General features: G+C 30.0%; 1 protein-coding gene across 1 annotated transcript; it reads left to right on the top strand.

Annotated features, from left to right (window-relative positions):
- The first annotated feature begins 6,939 nt into the window (after window positions 1-6,939).
- Window positions 6,940-25,293, top strand: LOC107438682 (tubulin alpha chain, testis-specific). Its single transcript, XM_016051013.4, has 4 exons — window positions 6,940-7,095; window positions 21,274-21,823; window positions 23,415-23,942; window positions 24,841-25,293. Exons 2-4 carry the CDS (start codon window positions 21,296-21,298, stop codon window positions 25,138-25,140), a joined length of 1,356 nt encoding a protein of 451 aa, XP_015906499.1. The 5' UTR covers window positions 6,940-7,095; window positions 21,274-21,295; the 3' UTR covers window positions 25,141-25,293.
- Window positions 25,294-25,632: the final 339 nt, after the last annotated feature.

Genomic DNA, 25,632 nt, shown 5'->3' with positions numbered 1-25,632 from the left:
GTAACAATCACTATCGCATTTAGTTATCCTGAGTTAACCTTTCGTTTTTTATGATCTGATTTTTTTTTTCTGAAAAGAATGGTTGAGTGTTGATAGTAAACTCAGCTTTTTCCACTCTTTTTTTTTTTTTTTTTAATGATTAATCACTGTCTCATTTTCTTATCCTGACTTACCGCTCGTTTTTTATGCTCTGATTTTTTTCAGAAAAGAATAAAGTGTGGATAATGAAATCTTTTCTTTTTGTGTGTCCCCCTCAGTTTAACAATCACTGCCCTATTTTATCACCCTGAGTAACCTTTCGTTTTTTATGCTCTGATTTTTTCAGAAAAGAATAAAGTATTGATAACAAAATCTTTTCTTTTTTTTGTGTGTGTGTGTGTCCCTTAGTTTAACAATCACTGTCCTATTTTATCATCCTGAGTAACCTTTCGTTTTTTATGCTCTGATTTTTTCAGAAAAGAATAAAGTATTGATAACAAAATCTTTTCTTTTTTTTGTGTGTGTGTGTGTCCCTTAGTTTAACAATCACTGTCCTATTTTATCATCCTGAGTAACCTTTCGTTTTTTATGCTCTGATTTTTTCAGAAAAGAATAAAGTATTGATAACAAAATCTTTTCTTTTTTTTGTGTGTGTGTGTGTCCCTTAGTTTAACAATCACTGTCCTATTTTATCATCCTGAGTAACCTTTTGTTTTTTATGCTCTGATTTTTTTCAGAAAAGAATAAAGTGTGGATAATGAAATCTTTTCTTTTTGTGTGTGTCCCTCAGTTTAACAATCACTGCCCTATTTTATCACCCTGAGTAACCTTTCGTTTTTTATGCTCTGATTTTTTCAGAAAAGAATAAAGTATTGATAACAAAATCTTTTCTTTTTTTTGTGTGTGTGTGTGTCCCTTAGTTTAACAATCACTGTCCTATTTTATCATCCTGAGTAACCTTTCGTTTTTTATGCTCTGATTTTTTTCAGAAAAGAATAAAGTGTGGATAATGAAATCTTTTCTTTTTGTGTGTGTCCCTCAGTTTAACAATCACTGCCCTATTTTATCACCCTGAGTAACCTTTCGTTTTTTATGCTCTGATTTTTTCAGAAAAGAATAAAGTATTGATAACAAAATCTTTTCTTTTTTTTGTGTGTGTGTGTGTCCCTTAGTTTAACAATCACTGTCCTATTTTATCATCCTGAGTAACCTTTCGTTTTTTATGCTCTGATTTTTTTCAGAAAAGAATAAAGTGTGGATAATGAAATCTTTTCTTTTTGTGTGTGTCCCTCAGTTTAACAATCACTGCCCTATTTTATCACCCTGAGTAACCTTTCGTTTTTTATGCTCTGATTTTTTCAGAAAAGAATAAAGTATTGATAACAAAATCTTTTCTTTTTTTTGTGTGTGTGTGTGTCCCTTAGTTTAACAATCACTGTCCTATTTTATCATCCTGAGTAACCTTTCGTTTTTTATGCTCTGATTTTTTCAGAAAAGAATAAAGTATTGATAACAAAATCTTTTCTTTTTTTTTTGTGTGTGTGTGTCCCTTAGTTTAACAATCACTGTCCTATTTTATCATCCTGAGTAACCTTTCGTTTTTTATGCTCTGATTTTTTCAGAAAAGAATAAAGTATTGATAACAAAATCTTTTCTTTTTTTTGTGTGTGTGTGTGTCCCTTAGTTTAACAATCACTGTCCTATTTTATCATCCTGAGTAACCTTTCGTTTTTTATGCTCTGATTTTTTTTCAGAAAAGAATAACGTGTTGATAATGAAATCTTTTTTTTGTGTGTGTATGGCCCTTAGTTTAACAATCACTGCCCTATTTTATCATCCTGAGTAACCTTTCGTTTTTTATGCTCTGATTTTTTTTTTCAGAAAAGAATAACGAGTTGATAATGAAATCTTTTTTTGTGTGTGTGTTCCTTAATTTAACAATCACTGCCCTATTTTATCATCCTGAGTAACCTTTCGTTTTTTATGCTCTGATTTTTTCAGAAAAGAATAAAGTGTTGATAGGGAAATCATTTTAAAATTTTTGAATTGCATTATTTTGTATTTCTTGTGATTCGAAACCCACACTTTTTAGATTAATAGGTAGTATTCCCGTTTTTTTAGTTCGAAAATAGCAAATTTTATAGCTACTGAAACTCCTGAGCTTTCATTTTAAAAAGTGGTAACAATATGCGTGTGAATTGCTTAAAAAAGTTGAAATTCAATGGTTTTGACTACCACGACATATAAATAAATTTAAAGTGCCAAATACATTCTTAAAAAATATTAAGTGATTACATCGTAAAAATAATTCTTGCTTACAATTGTAAAATCAATTGTTGTACCACTACAGAAAGAAACTTAACCAGTAAGTGTGAAAAAAATCTTTTTTTGAATATTAAAAATTTTTAGTTACATCATTGAAACTGATAACCCCAATCTTAGTAATTATTATCTTATTAATTGCTATTCTTTACTCATTAATTTTTAACCCTTTTTCGCTAACTGTCATAAATGCTTGCCAGATGAAACGTTATCAATCAGGAGGAAAAGATAAAACAGGTAACCAAAGTAGCTCTTTAGCAATTTATTTGTGAGTGAAGTTATAATAAGTTGATTCATTTAATCAGAAATGCTAAATTGCTCCGGACAGCAAATATATAAAGTGGTAGTTTATCAATTGTGATTCTTGGTTTAATGAATTTAATTAAGTAGATTTTTATCCACCACTATTTCTAAATAATTCGTAGGCTTATATAATTCACCACTTTTTAGTACACATGTCATGCTATACCTTTTAAGAAGCAAGCAAAAATAGTCAAATATTTGCAAAATTTACTTTGTAATTATTTACCGTTCTTTTAATTATTTTGGGAGTCTGGAGTCAGTTGGTACCTCTGTTTAATTCATCATCACTTAGTTCAAAAGAAAAATTATATTGTTAAAAAATGAAAATGACAAATTTTTAATCATGAGCATTGAAAACTTTCCCCTCTTTAGCTTTCTCTTCATTTTCACGATAGAAAATAATTTATCAAAATTACATATTTATTCAATATAAATAATTTGGTAGTATGCCAGAAATAAATGATATAAACCAAAAAAATTGTCCCTACCATTTGTCTTATTGTAATATTGTCTTGCAAAAAATCAATTTAAAAAACAATTACGTTTAATATTAAAAATATATTTATTTCAAATCTTGTTTCTCATTCAAATGAAAACAATATTGCCACACCCTTAAAATATCTACCTGCCTTTTCCTCTGTTCTGCAATGCAGAAACGATGCGATGACTTGAAATGAATTTTTCAATAGCGCACTCAGTTGGCAATGTTTCCATTATTTTTTGGCACTTAAAACTAGTGTCTACGTATACGAATGATGACGTTTGGCATTAAAAAAAAAAAAGATTTTTAAGCCATTGAAATATCCTTTTAGAATAAATTCTCGAAAAATCTTCGCGTGTGGCCACATGATTCAATTATAAATCAATTTATTTGAAAGTGACGAAATTATTATTTTATTTTATCCTCAAATGTACAAGTCCGGAGTGTACGTTACAGGGTTAATAGTGATTTAAATTATAAGGTATAAAAAATGCTTATGTCTCATCAGTCAACGAAATTTCGTATCCTAAAAAACAGAATTTAGAACATATTTTAATTAGTGATGTAATCATTCCAATCAGTGAGACCAAAACTTCAATACAATAAAACCTGTTCAAGTTGAAAATTGACCACTTGCGGTGCATTTCTTTACCTACTTGCAGTGCATTGCTTTAGCTCAGGGGTTTCCAACTTACATGAGGCCGGGGGCCGCAATTAAAAACACCAATCAAATGGCGGGCCACAACTTTATCAAAATTTTATATAGAACTCTTTTATGTTTGAAGGAACATTAAATATTGCTGTCAGATATTTATAAAAGTTATATTACAAATAATGCTTGTTACGTATCATTTTGAATCTTCTTTTAATCTGAAACTTAGTGACAAGATTTTTTTTTACTTTCAAATTTAATTCTGTAATAAATTAACATTTTTTCGACTTATTAGGAATTATAGCAACAACTAAAAATTTCTCAAGCATCTGAAATTAATTTTTTTTTTCCTTTGCGCTCATGTGATATTCAATTCAAAGAATTTAGATAAAACATGATAATCATTCCCTCTTTTATGCACTTTAAAATTTACAAATATAAATAGTTTCGTCCAAAATGAGTGGTTTCAAAAAGATAAATTGGAGAATTTCTGATACACACATGTTAAATTATGTTCACAAAATAAAAATAAAAGAAGAGAGCAACATACACGATTATTTTTGTATTTGAATAAATATTTTCTTGGATGCAAAACCTGAGAAATAAATTTTTTTGCACCGTTGGTATGTTAAATTTCACAGATGACAAAAAAATTAGTTTTTTTTTTTTTTTTTAACGTGAAAAGTATTTTAAGCCTTTATAGATCTTTTACGAAAATTGTCCGCTATGAAAACTAATATATTTTAGCTCGCGGGCCACAAAAAAAGGCTTCGAGGGCCGGATGCGGGCCGCCAGTTGGAAACCCCTGCAGCTCTTTATTTTAATCAATAGATTATTAACTTAAATTTTATTTTATAACCGTCGTTGAACAGCCGACCCAATTTTGGGTTAACGACTACAGATGTTCAACTCCGTAGCCTTGTAATTTTGAACCTAATTCTGAACACAAGGGATCTAGTATTGGGAAAAATTTGCCTTCGGGAGGACTTCTTTTGATGGAACTAACCAGCATTTGCGTTAAATGGTGAGGAAAAACATGAAAACCTCTCACGGTTAGCTGGACGTATAGGGACTTCTAACCCATGATCCGTCTACCACCGAGGATATTTTACGCCGGTGCGGAATTCGAATTGACCAATCATCGCTGGGATTCGAACCCGGTTCTCCTATTTGGAAGGTGGGCGATCTACCTCCTAAGCCACCACGGCTCAACCTAAATGGTATGCAATTTGATATTAATTTCACTTCCTGATCAGCCGCCAACTGTCTCAACTCTTTCACTGTTTATATACCAATTAATCTCAGTTGCTCTAGGGCTCAATCCAGATTAAAAAGTAGAGTGTCCATTTCGCGGACAAGGACTCTGAATCACCACATATGCATGCATTCGCCACATATTCTTTGCATTCACTTTCTATAGCAAACTGAAAACAATATGCTAGAAAAGGTGACAATTTTAGTCTAGTTTATTGAAGTTTTGAATTTTATTAGTCACCACATTTTGTATTTTTAGTAGCCCGTGGCTACTAAAAATACGGCTACTAGTGGCTTGTAATATTTATTAAATTTGTGTTGCCAAATTGGTGACACAGCACTGAAAAAATTATTTTTCAAAAGTTGTTTTGTGACAAGTATAATATTTTTCGATAGGTTATATACTGATATTTTAAGATTACAGTGGTAGTTAAAACAAAACAATTTTATTAACATTTGTTATAAATTTGCGAGTGCTTTTCATACTTTATGAAATTATAAGTTATCCTGGGTCTAATTTTGGTACAGTTTAGCATATACCTATATCTAATTTATTTTATTTCTTGGATATCACCATGAATAATTTGCATTAATTATCTTTGTTTCATAAGTGGAAAATATTTAATTATTAATCTGAATTTTTAAAATAACAAGGTGACTACAGCTCGACCCGCCCATCAACCTTCGCATTCATCATTATTTTTTTCTTAATAGTCGTTATTTACACGAAAAAAGGAACATTTTGATAGTATGTTATTATAATTCTATGTACGAACATTTTGTTAGTATGTTTATCGCAACGAAATGAATGGTTATTTGGATTTGAAAAATAATCAACTGTTCTTGGAATAAAAATTTTAACTTAGGATTACAAAAGGTGTGACACAATCAGAAGAAATAAATGACTTGTAATTTTACTCGTTAACGATGTTTTTATCATGAAAAAAGTTTGAATAGGAAACGGTTTTGACCGCTCTTGTATTAAGTTTTAGTGATTTTGAGAATTTTAATATAATTTTTAAGCTTTGTGTATAGCAACATCTAATTTCTCTATATTTTTCTTTACTTTTTATTTATTTACTTAATATTAATTTTGCAGCAACTCTATTGACACAGAATTTGACGGCAACTCTGCCGCAAGCAAACAAATAATAAAAAATTACAAATTTTTTAAACAAGCTTCTATTTTGAAAAAAAAAAGCTTGAAGTCAAAAGTTTTGGAAGAAATTTAAGAGTGAAAATGGTCAAGCACGTTAAGATTCAAGTCTGTTGTTGCATTTGTGCGGTCTTCAGAAAGGTCAGCATAGTCTTATTTTAAAGCTACTTTAACATTTAATAAATCTCGAACTAATTATGGAGCGTTATTTATTTTTTAAATCCATCGTACTCTAGTATACATTTCAGCACACCATCTCAATTTCATGTTTCTTAGTTTTTGCGAAGCAAAACAAAATTATCGTAAATTATTTATTTTTTATTTATTGTTTATTTTGTATTATTGCGGTATATATTTCACCACACCTTCGCAACTTCACGTTCCTTAGATTTTGCGAAGAAAAACAAAATTATCGTTAATTTGTGCAATCCATGAAGTTTATCACCCAGCGGCTCTTCTTACGGTATTCAATATAGAGAGAAAGAGAGATAATACATTAAACAATATTTCACTTTTATTTTTCTTAAAGTTTTCTTGAAATTTATTCTTATATATTCTAATAAAAACAAATTGGGGTAAAGAGATTAAAATCTTCCTAATTCCAATTTCCACTAATGCACAAAAAAGCACTTAAAATCTTCTGCACGTTTAACCTCATAAAACAACTGCCAAGCGACGGAACTTTCTTGGTAGATATTAATGTTTTCATTTAATATTTATTCTGTTGTGAGGAGCCAAAAAGTGAGTCATCCGTCTGTCGTATTATTCCGCAGAGTATCCTTCCAGGACTACAATTGATCCATTTCGAGCATGCGCATTGAGTGCATTACCTAATTGGTGCTACTGTGCTCAAAGATGCGGTGGAAAAACTGCATCGTGTGATTCAGGTCTAGGGCGAGGCAACGTAACACGTCTTGCTTATTGACTCAGAACATTCCTTCTGTTAAGGTTAGTATAAAATGGCATTTCTGACAATTTTTTTCTAATTTCATAAGTATTTTAGTATGTCTAAATATTTACTAAATAAATATTTTTAAAAATACAAATAGAGATAATTACGTAATTTTTGAAAAATTATTATAAATTCTATAAGAATTGCTAAGATTCTGTTCCAGAACATCTGTTCTTGCATTCATATTTTTTAAAACAAATATAATTTGTCTATTTTTTTTTTTGTAAAAAACTTTCGAATTGAAGAAATATTGGTTGATAATTCCAATTTTAATAATTCTTCTAAAGGAAATTTGAATTCTCATAAAATGAACAATTGTATTATAATAAAGTATGCAAAGCAATTTTAAATCTTTAATCTTATGCCATCATTATTTATTTAACTTAACAAATAAAATGGACTTTCTTTTAATTCAGGAATTCATTAAAAAGTATATATCTTTCAATGTGCAAGTTTGTAAGTGGTAGACACATCTTTTTAATATATGTAGTAGTATAGTTGCCAACCTATACGTTTCATAGTTTGAATTTTTTTTTATTCGTGTTGAAAAATTTGTAAATGATGATTTTTTAAAATGAACAATTCAATGATAAATAACTTTTCTCTTAGATCTAAATAAATTATAATTTGGAAGAGACGTGTTTGGAATATTTCACATTTAACTTAGAAGAAGTGGTCACCATTTTTTCGCTCTGCGTTTTATAACTATAAATTATTAAAATGCTAAATATAATATTTTTCACTTATTTTAATCTAAATTAGTAAGAAATTATTCTAATTATTTAAGATATAAAAAATATGATTAATAAAAATTCTGCTTCAAAAGGTTAATAAATGTAATTTAAAAATATTTTGCCAATTAAATATATACATACTTCAGAGACAAATTTATAAAAACTTGATAGTTGCACGATAAGTGCTAGCTTAATTTAAAAATAAGAAAAAAATATTTTATTGCTTTTTACTACTATTTTAAATACTAAAGGAAAATGTTCCAATGGCATTGAAATAAAAAGCATTTCGCAATCACTCCTTCTACGATCTTTCTTTCAACATTTTCTTTTTATTCTTCTAACTTTTACGTCTGTATTTCCGTTGTTAATAAAACAATATTTCACATGAAGCCATAAAAGAGTTTTTTGTTAACTAGTAGAGCGGCGCGCAACATAATTTTTGAGTAAATAAGCATTTGTCTGAGTGTTTAGATATGATTCATACCCTCCAACTACTACGGAATTTCCGTAGTTTAAGAAAATATATTTCCTTGAGGTTAAGAATTAATATTTTAATTAAATAGAATTAAACCTTTTGACGCAAATGGGTCACCGTAATTCCTTATATAAATTTTTTTCTGACGCTCTTTCTACTAGAAAAAATTACTTTTGGTATTTTTAAATTGCAAAAAACAGTCTTAAAAAATCTGTTAGATCTGTAGAACTATATTTGAAATGTTCCGATGGCATTGAAATAAAAAGCATTTCGCAATCACGCTTTCTACGATCTTTCTTTCAAAATTTTCTTTTTATTCCCCAAACTTTTACGTCTGTATTTCCGTTGTTAATAAAACAATATTTCACATGAAGCCATAAAAGAGTTTTTTGTTAACTAGTAGAGCGGCGCGCAACATAATTTTTGAGTAAATAAGCATTTGTCTGAGTGTTTAGATATGATATACCCTTAAACTACTACAGAATCTCCATAGTTTAAGAAAATATATTTCCTAGAGTTTAAGAATTAATATTTTAATTAAATAGGATTAAACCTTTTGACGCAAATGAGTCACCGTTATTCCTTTTATATATTTTTTTTTCTGACGTTCTTACTACTAGAAAAAATTACTTTTGGTATTTTTCAATTGTAAAAAACAGTCTTAAAAATCTGTTAGATTATATGAACTATTATATGAAACCGGTGTTTAATGCCGTATTTCATAAACCTATATTATTAAAATATTTAATACAATATTTTTTACTTATTTTGACCTTAATTAATACAAAATAATGAAAAATTTGCTTAAGAAAAATTCTGCATCAAAGCGTTAAGAAATTTATTTGTATACCATAAATTTGTATATAAATAAATTATTTAAAAATATGTATAGAATACCAGGTAGACAAACGGCTATATTTTTAGGTTTTAATAAAAAAAAAAAAAATATTAATAAGCTTTGTGTATATTAAAAATTCTCACCATAGTTCACTACCACTAGATAAAATAATTCGCAAGAATATCAAATATTGAAAGGTGTGCAATATTTTAATACTTTCGAAAGAATCTGGTAATTGAAATTTTTGGCCAGATTTTTTAAAATTTCTAGCTGTAGCTATTGAAATATTTATTCATTTATTTACACTTAATTTTACTGCTGTTGCTTTACAGATTTTAATTATTTGATACTGGTTCAGAACATCTAATTTTAAAAAATAAAATTTTCATTATATTCTAAAAAAAAGAAACAACTGTACTCAATTTTTTATTTATTTATTTATGTTGTTTTCCCCCGATCAGTAATAGTATAGGCAAGCAAATTTGCCCCATATTGTTCTAATCATAGATGAATGGATTAGAACTTTCGGTCTGATATCCAGTAACTAGTACAGATCAATTTGTATCAATCACCAAAATGTATTTGTAAAATTGTATATTTTGATCTCAGTTATACATTTGCTATATTTTTAATCACCCAAGTGGTAGTCACATCGGAACCCAGTAACTTAAGGAAGAAATTTCATAATAATATTACATTTATTTTGAAAATAATCACTATGTTGTTTCAAAAATATTTAAAGAATGATTGGAGAATGAAATTTTTTAATCGTTTAATTACATTAATGCTATCCCCAGTAATGTCTTTACGCATGGGCACACCCGGGCAGTGCCCGAGGCTCAGGCACTCAGGGTCCCTTGTGAATCTCACTTTTTATAAATTATACTTAGAAAAACTAGAAATAAACAAAATTGCCATACATTTTTTTAAAAATAAATATATTCCATTGTATAAAGTGCATTTTGTTATTCTTTCTATACATAGTGATCGATTATCATGCAAACAACAATAATTTGAATAGTTTATCACCGGGAAAACTTAAAAAGTCAACCGAAATCTATTTTTATACATTCCAATGAAGTTTTTATGTGGATTCAATCTTTTGGGGAAATCAAAATGTATTTAAAATTGTTTAAATTATTGCATGTGTTAAAAATTCTTTATTTTATGCATGTGAAGTTCGATTTTAAACAGTATACAATGTTATAAGGGCCCAAAAAATTTCTGTGCTCGGGGGCTATCCCTGTTGCAAGTTAAGAAGAGACCATTACTCCAATGGAGAAGAGCCTGCTTGCATCTAAATGGATGCCAAGCTCCAAACGCGAACGAATATCAACATCGCCAATTCTTGAAACAACGTAGCGCAGTCTTCTTTTTGCTTATAAAAAATAATTTTTGTCCGACGAGTTTAACTTTTAAAAACTTTTATATTGTTTTGAAAGCATAATTTTATAATTTGATAGCTGAATAAAACAGAACTATATGCCGTCGCGGATGATTACTGAAATCCTACACGCAATGGTCTTCAACGGAGTCATAAAGTTGGGTTTTATACAAGACAGTCGAATTTACAGTTAGCGGGTATTAATTAGTATATTTGTGGGTAGCCCTTATAAAATCATTCAGATATCTCACGTTAATACTTAAATGTTAAATTTTTGTTTACTTTTGATTAGATGATTGTAGCGTGAGTTTTTTATTTTTTATTTCTTCTTATTATTTTTATGCGCTTGAGTTTAGTTGATTTTTCTTGCGTGCGAGAAAAAAGTAGGTCGAGTTTTTACTCTTAAGAAATTTTTTAGCCACTTATGTTTTCGTTTCGTATTCCCATTAAGTGTGGAAAATCTTGGGTCACATAATTATATGATCATCTATGCTATACTTTGTATTTAATTTTTAATGTCACGCAAATGGCATTTTGAGTTCATTTACGCTTACACGCAATGCCTCATGAGTTTCTTGCTTAATGTTTTTTTTTTCTTTCAAACTCAGATTGAAATGAATGGTCCATCTTGTTTAAAAAAATTTATTAATTAAAAGCAGACACTGACAAGTTTTTATTCGAAAACACTCCCTCAGACTTCTAAACAAGTTTTTCTTCTTTTTTTGCTTTGATTAACAATAGAAGATACAAAAACTTTAACCTTCAGATACTCCAGGCAGAAAATAAAATGTGTACATTAGAAGAAAGTAAACTATGTAAAACTTAATTAACCTTTTCTGATTATTTTTAAGTATAAAATATTATGAATTAAAAATTTTTACTCCATAAACTACCTCTACGAATAAAATCGAAAACCTCTATTTTAAATTACAAGAAATTATTAAAAGTATATATTTTTTCAATCGAAGACAGAAAATTTCTTTAGTTCTAAGCTCATTATAATTTTTTGTGAAGCTCATCAGTTTATTACTGCTACATTTTTCAAAATATAATATCTTCACATTTTATTTTTTCCCTTGTGCTTAATGTTTCAATTTAAATTTTTTCTAGCTGCCTGAATGAGGTTACTCTTTGGCAGTACAAATCTAAATTTCTTCTTGTTTTTATTGTGTTCTTGTATTAATGTGTTTTTGTTTAATTTGATTAGAGGAAATTGCGTGTTTTGGTTATTTTTTACAAGCATTTTTTGGTTGTTCTAAATGAAATTATTGATTATTTTTTAGCTTTTTTTTTTTGAAAATTATAGAGTGTTTTCATAGTGTATTTCTTCACATTTTCGTTATGAAATAAAATCTATTAAAGTCACATGAATGAGATATTTTTGAACTGTCTCAAAAACTGTTCAGGTTCTTGTCGGAATCGAATTTTTTAGTTTCTAATAATATTTAATTGTGATTAAAACTCCAACCTTTGATACATACAGTGTATCTTCGCACCTGGGAAATCATGAGAAATCATTGAAAGTCATAAATTTTTGATATTGAACAAAATTTGTCATGATTTTAGCTATTTTTAAAAAAAATCATGGAAAGTCATGAATTTAGGTAGCCGAAATATATACCCCCCCGCCCCTATTTCATGGTGTTCCGAATATCTGAATTTATAACAAAATTCCCACTCACTGTCCTATTTTATTAAAATATAAAATGTTTTATCATGTTCTTTAAAAATTATGGTGTTCTTTCAAAAAAGGAAAGAAAAAACATCGTTTCTGTAGCAAATTATCTTTTAAACTTCTGTGATTTCAGAAATTTTGATATTTTATTTTATCAATTTCAAATTCTAGCTGAGGCGAGCCAGTCATTGGCGAATTTTTTTTATTCCGAAATGAGAACAAAAAAATCATGAGCATTTCTTTCCTTTCTGATGAACAAGAATAGTATCTTTAGATTATGATTCTGCAGAAAAAAATTATTTGCTTTTGTACTTTTTTCAGCTGTTTTATTGCTTCATCTCTATCTTTACTCATTTTTTTTTTTTTTTTTTTTTTTTTTTTTTAAATTTAAAATCTATTAATATGGAGATGCAGAGTATAACAGTTTTGGCTATACCTATCATTTCAATTAATGTTATTATAATGCTTTCTTAAATTTATTGTTGTGTTTTTGTCGGAGAAAATAGTAACGTTGTTAAAGTCATGAAAAATTCTTGGAATTAGTCATGAATTTGAAAATCTTAAATGTAGCAGATACCCTGTACATAGATAATCATAATAGTTTTTAACCTATTTATGCCTATAGCCCTTTTAAAATAAATTTTTTTTTCAAAAAGGAAATAAACTGGTAGTTAAATAGTTTATTTATTTATTTATATATATATATATAATATTAATCGATACTCAAATTATGGCTCGAGAGGTGCTTGAGGAAAAAATACAGAGCACGTAATAGAGCATTTTGATGAGTTTTCTATCTTATCTCAAGACAGAGATGGAAGTAATGTTAATGCTTCTGCTGCCTATGGATGGGTGATCGTGTAAAGCTAAGGGTGGTGGCGCTAGTGGTAAAATTGCTCTTTCAAGACTTCCGGGTTACTGCTTCCGATATATTTTTACGCCGCAGATTGAAAAAACGCGCCATCATATTATTGCATCATATCTTATGCAGTATTTTACATGTACCGAGTTCTTTCTTTCAGCCTTTAAACTTCAGCATTATCATATTAATATTATAATCATTGGAATATTTTTTAATTAGGCTAACTTAAAAAGATATTTTTGGCGATATTTTATTCAAATGTAGCCAAATAAGGGATAAAATACAAAACATGGCAAACCTTAAGAATTATTCACAATGAGATATTAACTTTCCAAAATTTTTTTTGGTCTTACGACCTCTGAGAATCAATACATTTCTTTAAGCTCTTATGAATGGTACAATTATGTTTAGATTTGAACCCAAATTACGATAACAAAACTGCATAAAATATTAGGCTTGTTCACACATCGCCTCGTAGTCATAACATAAGCGGAGGGATACACCGGAAATTTTCTAAATTTCTTCCGGTTTAAGGATGCTTGTTATTGTTTACATTAGACCACCCATCCATTATGCTAATCTGTCCCAAACTCATACTAATACTACGGCTGTTAGTATGATTACATGGCTCCCGAACAGATTTAAAATTATAACTAAAATTTACTACATAATAAACTTTGACAATATCACAGTCATCTCTTGGAAATAGTTAAAATTGAAATCCATTTGAAGTATTTACGTATTGAAGTATTTTTCGCACGGGTAACAGCTAGACGGTGAAAAATTTTGGTTAATATATTGATAAACAATAATTGTTTAAAATGAATTAAGATGAGCATTGGATGAAGAGTTAGAAGATGCTACAATTTCATTATTTACTAAAATTGCAATAATTACAGACAATATGTGTAATAATTATAAATAGTTTTCTTTGATTTTTACAGATACAATAATTTTGTTGCCTCTTTATACATTCAAGTATTTTGTAAGAGGAATTTTTACGTTTAGCTATATTGTTATTCGAATCTTACGAGACATTTTTACGGACAAAAATGTTAACCATATTTAATGTCATATTGTTTTTTACGAACTTATCAAATTTGAAAATGTCAGTTTTCTATGCTTCGTTATTACATTTCAATAGGAACATTTTCAACCTGCTATTAGTAAATTTTATCCAACTATAGACATTAAATTTGTATGAGTAGAACCTTTAGCTGCTTACTTACAATTTTCTGTAGCAATATTAGTAATTATTATTACACCCCATAAGAAATACTCGATATTGTTAACAGTGGCGTATCTAGGGTATGGCAAGTATGGCGAATGCCATGGGCGCATTATTTCAAAAAGGCGCAAAATCAATCAACATCAACGATTATTTTTTTAATTAAAAATTTTACTAATTTTTTTTTCAAGTTATGGCAGAATTAAAAAAAGCATCCAGCATTTAACCTTTCCTCGAGGGCTCGAAAAGAAGACATCGAGGTCTTTCGAGGAACTCTTTTTATAACTGGGGGAGTGAAATATGAAAGGGAACCGCTAATAATAAAAACAAAGTAGGTGACGAGCGTTAAACAATTTTAACCTCCCACTGTTTTTCATTTTTTTAATAACTTCGTTTGAAAACTCATAGACCACCTCAGTTAGGGATAATAGGAGGGCCAAGGTTTCCAGCGCTTTTACATAACTCGAAAAGCGCGGGAAATCTAAGTTGTTATATTGGATTCAACATTTAAAAAAAATGGGGGAAATAAGAAAAAAAAAACATTCCACATACCCCCTCTTTTTAAACAACTTGACGTCTGTGTAATAACAATTCATACACGTTTCTGCATTCATACACTAGACACTTTTTCTTTCATTATACTTTCAAGTTGAGCAACAGAGGATTCGAAATAAATAAAAAAAAACTTTATATTCATGAATACATTCAAGATAAATACTAAAATAAATCAGTAATTAAAAGTAGCTTTCTCTTTCCTACTATTATATTTACGATGATTTCGGCAAAAACCAAATTTTAATTATAATATCGTAATTTAAATAATAATGCAGAGTTTTTAATAATTATAATTATAACTCTCTTTACTAACTTTTTGATACTTTCCAATAAAAATATTTTTAATTTCAGAGAATTTCCTAAATATTTAACATTTAATGTCGATCAAAATCCTTTGACAAAAAGACTTTTAGCCCCATATTTAATTTTATAACCGTCGTTGAACAGCCGACCTAATTCCGTAGCCTTGTAATTTTGAACCCAATCCAGAAGACAAGGGAACTCCTATATCGAGAAATGGGAGAAATTTGCTTTCGTGGAGCTAACCCGCATTTGCGTTACATGGAGAGGAAGACCACGAGAATCTCCCACGGTTAGCCTGACGGGAAGGGAACTCTAACCCATGATCCGTCTACAACTGAGGATATTTCCATGATATTTCACGTCAGCACTGTGGTCGGTGCAAGCCGGGTGCGGAATTCGTATCAACTGGGATTCGAACTCGGTTCGCCTCATTGCAAGGCGAACGCTCTATCCCCTGAGCCATCGCGGCTCCCATATTTAAATTAAAAGGAATTTAAACTTATTTTTTTCTAAAATGTAGCTTCTTATTGCTTCACGATACGTCAAAGCTGTAATAGAAAGAATTTAAGTTATCGCTGATAAAATGAAAAGACAAAATGTAAGCTCATTATTTATTATAGAAAATTACAGGGAATTTTATTTATTTTATTTTTTTAGTGCATTATTAATTTCATTTTTTCTACTAAAAACGAAAAATAAAGCACAAACTTAACGTGAAATTTTTTGAGGAAAACGAAAAAAAAAATTTTTTTTTCCAGGTATAAACGATGATAAAATAAACAGTTTAATAATGTTCATTCAGAAGGGTTATTCACGAGTAAGAGTTATAAATATTGAAGTTCCCAATATTATAAACAAGCAAGACATTATAAGACTTTATTGAAACTGTAACTCAGAGTCAAACTATAATATTGCACAAGGGAAAAAAAAAAAAAACACTAAAATAGCCACAAAAAATCATGGTTACATATAAAAGTAAAAAAATTAACTTAATAACATAATTTAGATTACAAAAGTATGGAATATGTACTAGCATTAAGAATGTATATTGTAGAATTGTATTGAATGTGTATTGTAGTACTATGTATGATGTTATAGCTCTTGAGTAGCAAATATATAGATATAAGTCAATGCCTTTTTCCTCGGCAATACATAGCGTATTTGTTTAAAATCGTGTCCTTTTTTATAATAAGATGATAAAAACAGAAAACAAATCCTAAAAATAATATTTATTGATTTCGTTTATCTAAAATAGTTTACTTAGACAGTCAATTAAATTTAAAATAATTTATTTGGAAAAAATGCTTTTCTACTTAGATTATTTGATATTATTTATGTATAATTGAAAATGCTATACGTTAAATATAAATTATAATAATATAAGCTGAATCTTTAAATTTAAAATATTTATCTATATGAAAAAATTAGTAGTACAACAGACTAAAAAAATGAAAGGCGAACGAAAGAAACTTTGGAAGTTCAAAAGTTGGTGACAAACGTAAAGAAATTTTTCTCCCCTTTTCTTAAGGAAAGTGAGACCTCCAGTTAAAAGAACGATTTTCGGGGGAGGAAATGAATGGAACCCCTTCAGGCAGAAAAACCAGATGGCCAGATGGTGATGACCAGAGGACAGAGAGATGTGAAAACCATGGGGTGTCCCAGTTTTGCTTAGACTAATTATTCTGTAGTGAAATGCTTGTAAATCTTAAATTTTATCAGGGGTTAAAATCTCTTTGAAAAACGTTTTCGGAATTTGCTGAATAGATTTCAAGTAGAGCCCCTTCTATAAATTAGCGTAAATTCTTCCTCAACAGGAGATTTTTACCACCCATGGTGGGAATCACAGCCACTAAAGTGTGAAATACTAAAAATAGGAGGTTCCTCTGATGACTCGGTCTACAAATAATTTAAACCAATGGAACGATTTAATAATGAATACTTTCCACTATTTTGAAAAATAAAGGGCAGGCGTTATAAGTAGTTAGATGCTCATTCAAAAAATTCTGCTCGTTTTAGTTAATGTTTCAAGATTTAAGCCAAGAAAATCAAATATTTAAAGTCTTTAGATTTTTATAATCTATTTTGAGGCAGCTTCTGGACTTTTATAGTTGGTTCATAGATTTAAGAAAACAACGTGTACTACAAGGATTTTCTTTGATTGTAAGTAATCATTTCCTAAATATTTAAATTAATGCATTATACTTAAATTATTAATACCGTTATATGCGTTCGTTATATTTTCTAGAAATGATGTCGATATGCAGGGATGTAAGATTTCTCCGAAATATTTTATTAAGTGGTAGAGAGTTAAAAACTAAACCTTGCAAAATTTTAGATGATATTGGTAAAATTTGAAATTCTTACCACAAGGTAACTGGAGTAAAATTGTATTTCATGGAAAATTTCGAATTATACATACGTAGTGGCGGAAAATATAATTTTAAATCAGATTTACATAAACCAAGAATAAAACATCAAAACATAAATTTTGCTATAGAAGAAGTTCCCCATTAAGTTGCAAGTTAGCATCTCTGTATGTGTAGATCGAGTGGGACATTTGCTCCTTTTAATGCTATAAATTAGAATTTATAATATTTTTTAGTTTTTATTGTTACTGTTTTATGACAGTACATTTAATATGCACATAGATTTTTTGTATTAATAATTATATATTGTATAATTAAATACTCGTTAATGCATTATAATTATAAATAATATGTAATAAAAAAAGCAATGAATGTTAAAATTTCTAATGTTAGTGGGAATATATTTTCTTAATTTTCCTGAAAAATAATTGCGATAAGTAAATAATTTTGTGTTTATTACGTAACATTCATTACGTTCAGCAAATAGTTTCCAACAACCGATAAATGTTTCTCTTTCTATTCATAAATAGATAGATTTTGAGTTTAACCACTTGTTTTTTTTCCTTCTTTTCTTTGAAGGGTTATATTAAGGAGCAATGCTTTAAGTGTAAGTTTCAATAATCCTTTTACTTACAAATTGATTTTTTTTAATTCATAAAGACATGTTTGTTTTGTACTTTTAAATTACATTTATTTAATATTTATCAACCTTTCTTCGAGTTATGGAACACGCTTCCATAGTATCTCGGGTGCAAAATTTTTTCATCTTTCTTTCCCCTATATCTTTTATTTTATTTCAGATTACAATTTTCTTCCCTTTTCAAAAAAAAAAAAAAAGAAAAGAAAAATATCACTTACATTATGTTTATATCACTACATATTATATTACTTGAAAAAAATCAATAAAGTAACAATCACAATAATTATTTTTCATTAAATAATTATCCTTATTTTAAGAATATAAAAAAAAACAATAAGCATTTTAAATATTGAAAAATTAGACCTTGTTAAATAATGAAGTATACGCATTCTTATAATGTATTTTCATAAAGATACAAAAAAAGCCCTCTTTTCCGCAAATATTCCAATCACTTATATTTCTCTTCTTCCTAAAAAGCAAATTTTAAAGCTAATTAATTTTGATTATTTTTTAAAAAAAAGTTTTTCCCCCTGTTATACAGGTTGGTCTAAATTCATGTTGTTTCAATATGGAGTTAGGATTCCTGAGAAATAGAATTGAAAAAAAGTCGGATATTTAAAATTTGATTTCTATTTTGACTATAAATTTGACTATTTGATCAATTTCGCTAAAATGTAGTATTTTTTAAAACAATGTAAAAAATGTACATCTAACAATTGAATTTTTTTACGACTATTATAAATAAAATAATAAATATTTACGAAAAGATATTTTTTAACAAAGGACCTTTATAGTGTATTTTATGGGAAAATTTTTTTAAAATTCGATTGAAAAGCTCTCGAGTTACTTCTCATATTGTGACTACCCCCAATACTTAGGGGTACAGAAATCCAAATCAGTCAAAAAAATGGCATGTTTATTCAGAGAAAGTACGTTTTAGTGTCTGATTTCGTAACTTGAAATATTGTCCCTGCACTTATTAATTAGCATATTTTAAGTCACCTCCTTGAACCATTGACATGAGAAGAACGTGAAGATCTGATTATTATATCAAAAGTTATCAGGGTAGTCCGTTTATTTATTTATTTTTTTGCGCACCGAACGTCTACAAACTTGTGATTCAAATCTGTTTAATTTTTTTCTGCTTTTTCTCTAATTTGTTCCATTCTGATGCGAAGAAAATTTTTCATAATTAGATTTTTTTTTTGGTCTATTTCTTAACTTTTTGCCTTTTTTTTTTTCACTGTTAAAAAATCAATTATTTCTAGATATTCTTAAACTAAGACGTCAACTTCCTCTAATTTATTTCTCATTAAAGAATGTATTATTGTCGCTATTTTGTCTAGAGTTCTGTATTAATTACTATATGTATATTTTTTCTTATTATCGGTTATGTGGGGGGTGGAGTTATTCGGCCATTATATTAAGATCATCGGTTTTTTGTAAATAAAAAGCTAACGAAGTTATAAAATTTGATTGTAGCTATTTTATTTGTAATTGTCATAACAAATCGTAATTATTTACACTGTGATCTTTAATGAATTTGTTATATCTCGATGATTTTATTGTTTTGGTATTAGCAAAGCATGATTATTTCTAAAAACAATTAATTTTATTCAGTTTAAATTTTGAAAATAATGGGTAATCATCTGGTTATGTTATAGTTCTTCTTTAATTCAGAGACATTTGTTGTGCGTGCGTATTTTTGTTACCTAATTGTATTTGTTGCTTAATTAAACAAATTGTTAGAATTGTTATTGACAGTTGAAGAAACGCAAGAGAATCTTCTTTAAAAATGATAAAGCAGACTTTTTTTTTATTTCTAACTAATGCTGATTTCGAACACACTTGAATGCATTATAATTAAAAAGAGATAATTTTATTGTTGTAGTTAATTTTTATTTATTTATTAATCTATTAAAAAAATTGCGTTGCAATCTTTTTGGAAAATTTTATAAACGTTGTTGAACAGCCGATCCAATTGTTTGAGTTTGCGACTGCTGATGTCCAACTTCGTAGCCTTGTAATTTTGAACCCGATTCAGAAGACAAGAGAACGCCTGTATCGAGCATTTTGGAGAAATTTGCTTTCGCAGACCACTTTTTTGATTGAACTAATCCGCATTTGCGTTACATGGAGAGGAGGATCACGAAAGCCTCCCGCGGTTAGTCTGACGGCAAGGGTAACCAATGATCCGTCAAAGAGGATATTTTACGTCAGCACCGTGGTAGGTGCAAGCCGGATACGGAAATCGTGTCGAGCAGTCATCGCTGGGAATCGAACCCGGCTCACCTCGTTGGAAGGTGAATGCTCTATCCCCTGAGCCACCGCGGCTCTTTTTGCAACATTGCCAAAAGGCTTAAATACTTCAAACAACGCTTTTATTTCGCATCGCATAAAAAAAGAGATTATAAATATTTTAGGAAGGGCGCCAGTGCGAGATTTGCCATAGGCGCTTCCTTCCATAGATACGCCTCTGATTGTTAAATGTATTTTGTAAATTAACTATTTAGAAATAATTTCAGATGATGTTTATGCCAGTCACGTTGAGAAGTGTTTATAACGAAGCAAAATTTACCCCAATAAAAATGTTAAAAAAAAAAAAAAAAAAAAAAGTCGTATTTTTTGGAATTGAAGCCGTATTTGGAGAACTATTGGATCGATTTCATTAAAAGATTCAATTTTTTGTCATTTAAAGTTACAAAATTATTTTAAACAATGTATGCCACACAGTTCTAAATTTATTTAATTAACAATCCGAACTTTCGATCGATGTTCTGCCTCGCTATTGGGACTAAATTTTTCAGATTGTGGCTACTCCTCATTCTTTGTTGATTAAGAGTCCAAATCAGTTTAAAGAAAATTATATGTCTATTCCGAGAAAGTACATTTTTGTTTCTGATTTCGTTACTTAAAATACTGTTCGCCCTGATTTACTAACGTATTTAAGGTACAGCCCTCAAATCTTTAAGATTAAGCCCCTCTTAGTTAACGAAAATCCTATAAATTTAAAAGTTACTCAGAGTGTGCGTTCACTTTTTTATTTAGTGCACCATAAACTTTCTTGTACTTTTTTTTCATATGCTATATATTAATTACTTATATTCATTTTAGGTTAAATATTTAGATTTCAACCATGCGTGAATGTATCAGTATCCATGTTGGCCAAGCTGGCGTGCAAATTGGCAATGCTTGTTGGGAGCTGTACTGCCTGGAACACGGCATTCAGCCTGATGGTCAGATGCCAAGTGATAAAACCATAGGCGGTGGAGACGATTCCTTTAACACCTTTTTCAGTGAAACTGGAGCAGGAAAGCATGTCCCAAGAGCAGTCTATGTCGACTTAGAACCGACAGTAGTTGATGAGGTTCGAACCGGGACCTACCGACAGCTCTTTCATCCGGAGCAGCTAATCACGGGAAAGGAAGACGCTGCCAACAACTACGCTAGAGGTCACTACACCATTGGCAAAGAAATCGTAGACCTAGTGTTGGACAGGATTCGAAAATTGGCTGATCAATGTACTGGTCTGCAGGGATTTCTCATATTCCACAGCTTTGGAGGAGGCACTGGGTCTGGCTTCACTTCTTTACTGATGGAAAGATTGTCCGTAGATTACGGAAAGAAGTCAAAGTTGGAATTTGCCATTTATCCTGCTCCTCAGGTGATTTTTATTATTACAATTATTGTTATTAAAAAAACATACTTGACCAGTTTGAGGTTATGAATTACTTAAAAACACATTAGACTTTTCTAAATTGTGAGCCCTATTCTAGTATTTTACAAAAAAAAAAAAAACAGTAGAGTACTTTCCTTGGGGGGGGGATGCTGGGCTTCAGCCTACTAGTTTCAAATAACAGGTTCAATGGTTGATTCAAATGCAACTTTTGACTCATACTAATCAGAACACTGAAGTGACTAACTATAAAACAACTAAATAGTTAATAAGTCCGTATATTTTGATATTGAATTGCTACTTGAGTAAATTTTGCTTTAATACTTCTAATTGTTGTTTAATCCAGATGCTATTGCTGCCCCACTAAATAAAGACTATTTTTGCCTTAATATTTCAAAATGTGGATTAATATTGACTTCTAATACAATTACTGCCCGAACAAACGAAATAATTTTTGTCATTACTTAACTCTGGTAATGCATGTTATTCTGATTATTGCTCTGTGGTACAGTTTTAAAAATTTTATTAAAAGTCTTACATTTAAAATTTTACATTGGGGAACATTTTTTTCTTCTGTCGCTTGATATTTTAAACGAGGCTACAGTTTTTATGAAATTTAATAATGTTTTCTCGATCAGGATTTTTTAACACTTTTCATTCGAGCTAATACTAAGTGTTTCACTCCCACTTCTTTGTTGCGTAAGGCGAGATTGAAGAAAGGGGATAATACATTTCAGTTTATGACGTGATACGTTAAGTTCATATGTGTTTTGTCTCAAGTGTTATTTTCAAAGGCGCGGACAAATGTATGTATTAAAACATATACGTTCTTTACTAAAAATAACATTTTGAAAAAAAAATTTACGTTCGTTGCAAAATATCTGATTTAAAATCCCCACACCCGAATTCTCTAAGATCAAGTACTTGTATAATTGCATCAAAAAATCTCAATACGCGGGAAATAATACACCGATTTAGTTTACATTACATTATGTTATTTTAAATGACGAAATTTAATAACATGATGTACAAAATTTCACAAACATAGCTTCGAAATAGTTCGATTATTTATAATAAAGTATAATTTTAAAAAACATTGAAACTTATTTTTCGCATCAAACCCTTTTTGTTAAATAAGGTTGTTAATTGTATCTGAAAATGTTTCGAATTGCCCAGTTAGTTTCAGAGATAAGCTGAAAAACACAAAGAGTAAAAATTATACTACTTAACCTTTAGTTTTCAACAACACTTGTAAAAAAACTGTGAGGGCTTTATTTTTAGGGTTGTGACTGTCCCTCATATCTTAATTTAAAATTCACTTTAGGCAGAGAGAGGGAGATCTGTTTAGCTCAAAAACCAGTTTTACGTTGAAAAAGTGGGAAAATCTTGAAATTGAGATTTGACCACTTCCTGACTGAAGTACTTGAATTTCAAGTGAAGATCTATGGCGGGTGACGTTGAAAATTTATATCGTTTACTAACCCCTACAGGCAAACTGTATAGCCATTTTTCAACGGAAAAAAAAATTAAGAAATACATTAAAAAATTCTCCGAGCCTAATATATGAGTTTTCCCTTAGGTATCCACAGCAGTTGTCGAACCTTACAATTCCATTCTTACCACCCACACGACGCTGGAGCATTCAGACTGCGCCTTCATGGTCGACAACGAAGCAATCTACGACATCTGTCGAAGAAATCTCGACATCGAAAGGCCCACATACACAAATCTTAATCGTCTGATCGGACAGATAGTATCTTCAATCACAGCCTCACTCCGCTTCGACGGAGCACTGAATGTCGATCTGACCGAATTCCAGACGAATCTCGTGCCATATCCCAGAATCCACTTCCCATTGGTAACCTACGCCCCTGTGATATCAGCGGAAAAGGCTTACCACGAACAACTGACTGTAGCAGAGATCACCAACGCCTGTTTCGAGCCTGCAAACCAAATGGTTAAATGTGATCCAAGGCATGGAAAATACATGGCTTGCTGTCTGCTGTACAGAGGTGATGTAGTCCCCAAGGATGTCAATGCAGCCATCGCTGCCATTAAGACTAAACGTTCCATACAGTTCGTCGATTGGTGCCCAACTGGGTTTAAGGTGAGTAATATTGTATAAACAATGTATTACATTTTACTCTTATTTAAAATAAAATCATTTCCGAACAGCTCGCTGTGGGGCAGGGGGTCATGGAGATTAAAGCTCCGTAATTTCGTGAACAACGGTATGATTATGGCAATGTGGTCAGAACTGCGCACAGTGCCGCCTTTACTTCCCAAACAAGATGGTACCCATCGATCTGATTCTGGGTAGGCTTCAGGCCGCCTCTGGGAATCGAACACCAGTTCTTCACAATGACAGTTCAGTGGCTTAACCACTGAGCTATCATTGTGAATTAATTATACATATTATTAATTATACTATAAAAATAGGAAAAATACAAAAAAAATTAATTTCTATTTCTATTAATTATACAAAAAAAAAAGGAAAAATATAAACAAAAAAAAGTTACCCAGTGAAAAACTGCTAAGTATAACTCTATCATAGTTTTTCATCGCTTAAATCGTATTAGCTAACTTTACCATTTTACCCTTTAAATAGCAGGGTATACATTTTAATATTTTTGAATTGAGTAAATCTTTTAACAATTTGGACTTTAACGGTGTAGAACTATGTTATTTTTTTAACATAAATCCTAATAATGAAACTTTTGTGCTGCCAATTTTTTTTTTCTTTACGATAAAAAGATTTCTTTTTTATGAAGAATTCTAGGCACAAATGGAAAAAAGCCTTAATATCGGATTGCCGTACTCAAAGTACAAAAACTGCAATTTTGTATACAGGATCTTCAAAAATTCGAAATATGAAAATAGGGCTTTTTGTGTTTTGAGGAAGGAGTCCGCCATAAATTTTGTCTTTGGTCCCGTAAAACATTTTGTTCTGCCTTCTCTACTATTATAAGATATTAGAAAATAAAAGTAAATAATTTGATTTATAGGTGGGTATCAACTACCAGCCACCGACAGTTGTACCTGGAGGTGACCTGGCTAAAGTACAGCGCGCTGTTTGTATGCTCTCCAATACTACAGCAATCGCTGAAGCTTGGGCACGACTGGATCACAAGTTCGATCTCATGTATGCTAAGAGGGCTTTCGTCCATTGGTATGTCGGAGAAGGTATGGAAGAGGGCGAGTTTTCAGAAGCAAGAGAAGATTTGGCAGCTTTGGAGAAAGATTATGAAGAAGTTGGCATCGATTCCACCGAGGGTGGTGAAGAAGAAGGAGAGGAAGAATATTAAAACTTTTTTTCCAGGACTTTAACAACAATGTTGTTTGTCTGCATTTCTGTCATACTACGTTCTTGGATTATTATTTTTTACTTCGACCGTATGGTTAAATTTGTATTTGCTTTTTATTGTTTAAAAATCTATTAAAATCATTTCAAAATTGAATTGTAATGCTGTCTATTCTTTGTATAAAAAGTACTAAAGAACCTACCGGTGAATGCGACGAAAAAAAAAATCCTTAAATTCATTAGAGCGCCAATTAACCGGATCATTGATGTACCCTGTACTGGTCCAAAACTTATCTTTGGTTTTTCACGAAAATACTTCTTTATTTTCAAAATGTCTGAAAAGGGGGTCAAAAATTGGCTTCTTTTGTGACCTTAAAAAGAACCTCACATTCATTCCGCATAGTTTCAATGTGGGTGAAAGTAGTTTCGAATAAGGGAACAGGTTGCAAATGGTAAATTCTTTTTTTAGAAAAAAGTAAAACTTCTAAACACTCTC

This window comes from Parasteatoda tepidariorum, chromosome 8 (genome assembly GCF_982258835.1).
Source record: "Parasteatoda tepidariorum strain Cologne lab strain chromosome 8, Ptep-v5.0, whole genome shotgun sequence".
Taxonomy (NCBI): Eukaryota; Metazoa; Arthropoda; class Arachnida; order Araneae; family Theridiidae; genus Parasteatoda; species Parasteatoda tepidariorum.
This window is presented reverse-complemented; position numbering and strand designations above follow the sequence as displayed.